The 7,186-nt window shown below is 34.0% G+C and overlaps 1 protein-coding gene across 1 annotated transcript; it reads left to right on the forward strand.

Annotated features, from left to right (window-relative positions):
- Positions 1-2,536: 2,536 nt before the first annotated feature.
- Positions 2,537-3,973, forward strand: LOC131038117 (zeatin O-xylosyltransferase-like). Its single transcript, XM_057970433.2, has one exon. The coding sequence runs from the start codon at positions 2,537-2,539 to the stop codon at positions 3,971-3,973; it is 1,437 nt and encodes a 478-aa protein (XP_057826416.2).
- The last annotated feature ends 3,213 nt before the right edge of the window (positions 3,974-7,186 follow it).

The following is a 7,186-nucleotide window of genomic DNA, read 5'->3' on the forward strand; positions in this document are numbered from 1 at the left end:
AGTATTTCATTCTTCATCTCAGTTTTTGGTATTTCATTTTTGCATTGATTTCAAAGGGGGAGGTATAGGTGAAAAATATATTCTTGACATCAAGAGATATGGAGTATTTTGTACAGATCATGATCATAGATGGATATTCAACTTAGGGGGAGCAGTCTCGAGATGAAACCGACAGATGGAAACCATTATCATTTTTCACATGAGTGATGCCATCAATGCCATAGGGGGAGAATGTTGGCAATTGACACTCATTTGATTGATTTCATATGTTGTCATTGATGGCAACATGTTCTAGCTTCATTCTTTGGTTTGGTACTTCACCGACACCGACAAGTATCTTCATCGGTAGAAAGTATTCTATGGGTACTAGTATAGGAAGCTGACATCATTGGGAGATCCGGCAATTGACAATTCATTTTGATATTTATGTATATATGCAATGAGCCAACATGTATAATCATTTTGTAATTATCTATGTAAGCTGACATGAGTCATGAAGGATTGCAAGGGTATATAGGTCAATTGATTTATGTGATTAGATCAGTAATGTGAAGGTTATTTCGGTAAGGGTTTAGGATTTTTAGAACCGAAACAATCAGAGCTTGTACCAAACCTCAATTAGGCATAGCAGATGTTGTAAATGAGTTCAGTCTTATGTTTTATTATTCAAAGTGGTTGTAGTCAGTGAGACTCCTTTGTCTTGAGCAGTGTTCTCTAGGCTGTAAGCCTTCCTACATGTTCAGGCCCCCATATTATGTAATATCTTATCATATGGCCAGTAGATTGATATTGTGGGTCACAAATCCCACCGTAGTTTTTCCTCTTTGAGGTTTTCCACATATAAATTCTCTATGTTATGGTGTTAATTTGTGTGATTGGTTAATTCATTGCTTTACTTCTTTCAGTTATATATGTATCGGTTTACCAGTTGATGAATGCATGTTATAATAAGGTTAAAATTGAATTTACCGGCAGAACACTAATTCACCCTCCCCTCTCAGTGTTCTTGGATTCCAATAGACTATGAACTTGTCCCTTCTAACAAAATTGAACTACATTTTTCTTTAGATTATCCAAATAAGTGGGAAAAAAATGTGATTTTACCTAATAAATTATAAAGATAGGAAGTTTTAAAAAGTTTGCATATTTAATAAATATTCTAAATTATGGTAGAAAAATTATAGTTAGTGCTAAAATCCTTAGATATTCAATATTAACAACCATAATCTTAACTGAAAGGGAAAAGCCTTTGTACATGTCTCTAAATTCTTTTTGACCAACCTTCTCATTATTGCTATCTTATTTGGTGGCAGCACCAAGGTCAACATAAAATACTATTAGCAACCTCAAGAAAATCAATCATTTAACTCCACATCATTTCCTTCTCTTACTCAACAATTGAAATTTATTTTTTAATTCATCTTATTTTTGAGGCAATTGTTTAAATTATAGTTATTATTCCTATGTTAAAATATTATGAATAACTCAAAGAATGTGACTCACTTCTTAATATTCAATCTTTTGGATCTTCGAAGAGATAAAATAAATGCATCAAATTTAATATCAAGGAAACATAATATTCTAGTAGATACCTTTTTTTTTGCTCTATATATTCTAGTAGATACATATTATGTCCACATTCTACCATATTAAATCACATGATAGATTTTGGGTTTAACTACATTTTTTAATTAATATTTTAGATCACACTCCTTGATCTATCATCAAGATGAAGAAAAAATACTGGTTAGGTTTACAAAATTAGGCACTTAAATTGAATAGAAAGAGAAGGATATAAGAGAATGAATAGAGCACAATAGAAAAGGTACTTAAAGAAACAAAAGAAGAAATCAAATTAAATAATATACAACTAAATATAAGAAAGAATGTGAAAGAAAATAATAGAAAAAATATGAACCAAATATATAATTCACTTTTAATTTTATTTTTTAAAGTAAAAAAAAAGATTGATATGAATATATGTTTAAAAAAATTAACCAAATAATAACCAAAATAGACGAGAACTATAATTCCCATTAACCATATGAATATTAGAAACACAATCATAGGATTAATTATTCACTGTTGTAAATTCTCAAATCGAGAGACTAGTGAAAAGTTTATAAATGCTAAAATAATTATCACATATCAAACACTATTTAAATATTAAGAAATCTAAAATGACAAAGCTGATAAGGTACATCGAAATCACAAATATTGACAAATGCTAAGGTAAATTGCATGCTTCGTCATCTTTGTCATGCCGATCTCTATTATCTTTAAAATTTCATATGTTAATGATTATCTTAATCAAGATTCCTCCACCATTCACATGGCATCTAATGGCGACGAAAGCTTGCTTGTTTGTAGGTTGTGCTTGTCCGGAATAAAAACCTAGAACTTCAAAATCTTGCTAGTACTTACGTGTGGCACTACCGCCCTAATCTTTCTGGACTGTGAAACTGATATAGTTCGGTGGGAGAGGGGAGGGTTTAGTCGAATGCAAACGAGTTATCTGCAAATGAATGGGTGTCCAATGGATTCAGATGAAAGGGGTGCAGAAATCCATGTTGTGGTGGTGCCTCTCCTCGCACAGGGTCACTTGAATCAGCTCCTGCATTTCTCCACAGCCATAGCCGGACGAGGACTAAGCGTAACGTTCGTAGCCACCTCCACCCATATTCACCAGGTTCGCCACCGTTTTCAAGGTTGGGACCTTCAAAAGTTCAACATTCGTTTTGAGGAACTGCCCATACCAGAACTGCCAGATGGGGAGCCCAGCGCTCAAAACACTCGTATGTTTCCCATACATTTGGCTTCTGTATTTGATTGTGGGGATCTCCTACGCCCTCAAATGGACAACTTTCTATGCAAAATATGTTCCTACAATAACAAGTCAGTCGTGATGGTGTACGATATGCATATGGGGTGGGTTCAGCCATTAGCTGACAAGTATGAAATTCCAGCCTATAAATTCATACCTGTGGGAATTTATCCCGCACTCTGGTTTACCGATAAACGGATCGGCACTGAATTTGCAGGGTTAGGGTTTTCGAGTCTTAAAGTGCCGCTATTCCGGACCATAACGGAGCAACATTTGAGGTTCTTGGAGCACCAAGAATCGTTCCTCGGGCCTGATAAAGGAACAATCCTCAACAGCTTCCCAGAGATTGAAGCTCCATTCATTGACTTGGCCAAGGAGAGGAAAGTTTTCGGCGACAACCCCGTGTGGACAGTGGGTCCTCTCCTACCCCTGCAATTGTCTAGTGAGGACCTGCCCATGGAGTTACGGACGGATTGTGACTGCACGAGATGGTTAGACAACCATCCTCCAGCGTCCGTTTTATACGTCTCTTTTGGCAGCGTTTCTTCTTTGCCCACAGAACAAATCCAGGAAGTGGCAGTGGGATTGGAGCGCAGTGGACAACCTTTCGTGTGGGTACTTAGGTCCTCCGACACATCCCGTTTTTCCGTGGAAGCGAATTCGAATTCGAATGGGATATGTGAGTTTCTGCCGGAAGGGTACGAGAGCCGAATACGAGGACGCGGCTTTATTGCGACCAACTGGGCGCCTCAGCTTGAGATACTGTTCCACAACTCCACGGGAGGATTTTTAACACATTGTGGGTGGAATTCGACGGTGGAGAGTATCTGCGCAGGAGTGCCCATTGTCGCCTGGCCTCTGCATTCTGATCAGTTCGCCAAAGCTAAGCTTTTAGCTTGTGAGTTGAAGATAGGTGTGGAAATGAAGGAATGGAGTAATACAGAGAAGTACGAGATGGTAAGTGCGAAGGAGGTCCAAGTGGCCGTGAAACGATTGATGGTGAGTGAGGAGGGAACGCAAATGCGGAAGAGGGCGCAGGATTTGAGAGCTCAAACCCGGATGGCGATTGCGGATGGAGGCTCTTCGTCCGACCAATTCGATTCCCTTATCGATCACTTCTCCCAACAAAGCAGGAGGTCCATTGGTTAGCATTCCCAATTCCATGCATCACTTAGCACTCTTGCTAAATTCCCCTTTTGTTGTTATGACTGTGAGTATATAATGCGTTAGCTAGCTTGCTTAATATTTAGGGCAATTTTATCTCAAGGTGTCTCCCAGTATATTATATAAGATCTAATAATATATTTACTACTTCTTGAAAGAAAATTTTGGTTGTTTATACAATCTTATTTACTATAAGAAATAAAGATTTGTATATATTCAAAAGAAATTATGGTTGTAAAGATTTGTTTATATGATCTTATTTTTTATCATAATAAATAAAAATGTGTAGTTATATTCATCAAAGAGATAACTCAGTTCAAAGAGTACATTTTTAAGAACTATTTAAACAGAAAATTTAATTCAATTTTTACCTTTGTTTCTTTCTTCAATCTGCACTCTAAAGATGGAATCAAATTTGTTGTGAATTATGATTTTTCACAAATTCCCTTTGTCTTGACAACTTCTACCAACAAATCAAAAGGTCCGTTGGCTAGCTGTCCCAATGCCATGCCATCACATAACCCATTTTTTATGAATTCCCTATTTGTTGTTTTGATTGTGACTTTCAATTATTTTTTTTCATTTTCTTATTTGATCTTTAAAACGATGAACAAATTTTTTGTAAACTTTTATTTATTTTATTATATTATCTGATATTGTAATTTTTGGCTTTCAAAATTAATTTACCTATACACATGCTTATTTGACTAGTGAATGTACTCTCTCTCTCTCTCTCTCTCTCTGTATATATATATATATATATATATATATATATATATATATATATATATATATATAGAGAGAGAGAGAGAGAGAGAGAGAGAGACACACACACACACACACACACACACATATATATATATGAAGGCCCTCTTCCAAAATTAATTAACCTATACAGATGTTTATTTTTTTGACTAGCTTCATGTCTTCAAAAGTTTCAAGTGATGTGTCTAGGGTAACACCTCATTACAGAAGATTTTTATTATCAAAGGTTAGAAATTTTTGTTAACAAATGTGATCAAACATAATATAGTGTTTAATTTACACCAAAATATAATGACCAATAATTCAACATCTATTGTCACCTATGTTTTCTCACTTGAATTGGTCTTATGGAACTAAGAAAGGCACAAGGAAGTTCTATACTTCAATATTTGCATATTAGGCTTATAATGGTGTTATTAAGGACTAGCTAAGTCCTCCTTACAAATATATCACCTAAGAAGAAAAAAAATTCCAGTAGTGTTAAACTTCAAAATCCATAGATTTTTATTTTTTTTCCATCAAGATATAATTGTACCACTTAGAATAGATCATAGGTAAAATTGGTTCGAAGTCATCAAAGTTTTATATTTAAATTATATCATCCCACTAACCATCAAGCAAATTCCAAATTCAAGTTTATGGTTTTCTATCATTGTGTGTCAACTTGGAAAAACTTAACATCACACCAATTTATAGGTAAGCTCTATGTCATTTTAGTCAATTTTAATCTATATTTCAAATATCTATCTTAATCCCCAACTCTCACATGCATAAACAAGTACACATTCACATGCACACATACACACACACACACACACACACACAGAGGTTTTACCTATTTAATTTATCATAAAGTTCACCTTAGAAACCTTTGCAGGAGTGTTTTTATCTCTATGATTTGGTTAATCTAATGATCTTACACCACCTAGAGTTTTACTCTAGGTTATCCTTCTTCATTGTACATGTTTTTTGTCTATTTTTATTTCTTTTAGTGTGGACTTTCATCAATGTTTATTCTTATCACACCTTCCTTCTTATAATAAGGATTTTCAAGTAATTTCATACTTTTTTCATGCCTTTTGATCCTTGAGGGAATAATATCCTTTTATCAAAATGATAGTGCTCCATGTCATATATTTACAATAACTAAATTTCTATCTATTTTCTCATCTTATATATAAATTGTAAGCAACTTTCCTTCCATATTAGATAAATTTATTTTTCCTTGTGATACATGATGATCATACCTCTTTCATAAAAAAATATAATGATATTTTTAAGCTCTATCAAGACATCTACGATAATGATTTATGTAATGTTTTTGCTACCCGTAATGACAATTTTCTTGCCACATCTGATGATAGTCCTATCTTCACATCCATGTAATTTCCCATAAATACAATCAAATTATCCATATCCTTAGGGAGATTAGTGATGATATTTTTAATGATATGCATACCTTAGCTTTAGAATTGCATTGTGTTGGAATGTTCAATAATGATTTCCCTCATGCAACTAATTCAATATTCTTTCATCTATATCCTTCCATTCATGGTATGTTGATATATGACTAGCGAGGAGTTTAGTGACATATAATTAATTGAATAACATCATTTATGATATATTTGTAGAGGATCTAACAAAAAAATTTATTTGTGTAACCCAAACACATGAATAATAAAATAATTAAAAAATTACATTAATGTAGTGTCATAAATTGTAAACTTATATAATTTACATCACTTTTTTGTGCCCCTACCTTAGTATGACTTGTTTTAGCTGTCATATAAGCCTAATCTTGGCCTTTCACCTTGAAACTAATTTTTTTAGTTCATGTAGTGATGCAAACCTCTATTTTGTGCTATGTGTACACCATCTCTAGCCTATTCACCTAGTTTTGGGTGGACAATCACATCTAGGGCACCATTTTACTAGGATAGTGGTGCCCAAAGCACCCTTGTCCTCGCAAATTGAGCCCAATTTTGAATGGGTCAGTGCATATTTCTCTCCCATTGGTTTCAGATCATGTTCTCTTAATTTGACCAATGGAGGTCTACCTAATCAAGGAAATACCTCGAGAATCCTTTATAAGAGAATTCTTCCTATTCATTTTAATACTACAATCAATTCACAATTTTATCATCACAGGCATTCATTATCAAGCACTATCATCAAGCGTTCATTGAGCATCAAGGTGACATTTTATCCCACCATTTTTCAAGACCTATAGATCTTGGAGCAAGAAAATTACTTTAATCATTGTGCAAGAATGTGTGTTTGATTAGGTCATTCATATTTAGTAATCTTATGTGATGTTATTGCATCAACACTTGTGATCACATTCAAAGAGAGTTACACAATCAACCTATAGTAATCTAAAAAAAATTGAGGTATAACTATTAAGATTTACTTTAGTATTTTAATTCATTTCAA

This window comes from Cryptomeria japonica, chromosome 11, assembly GCF_030272615.1.
Source record: "Cryptomeria japonica chromosome 11, Sugi_1.0, whole genome shotgun sequence".
Classification (NCBI taxonomy): Eukaryota; Viridiplantae; Streptophyta; class Pinopsida; order Cupressales; family Cupressaceae; genus Cryptomeria; species Cryptomeria japonica.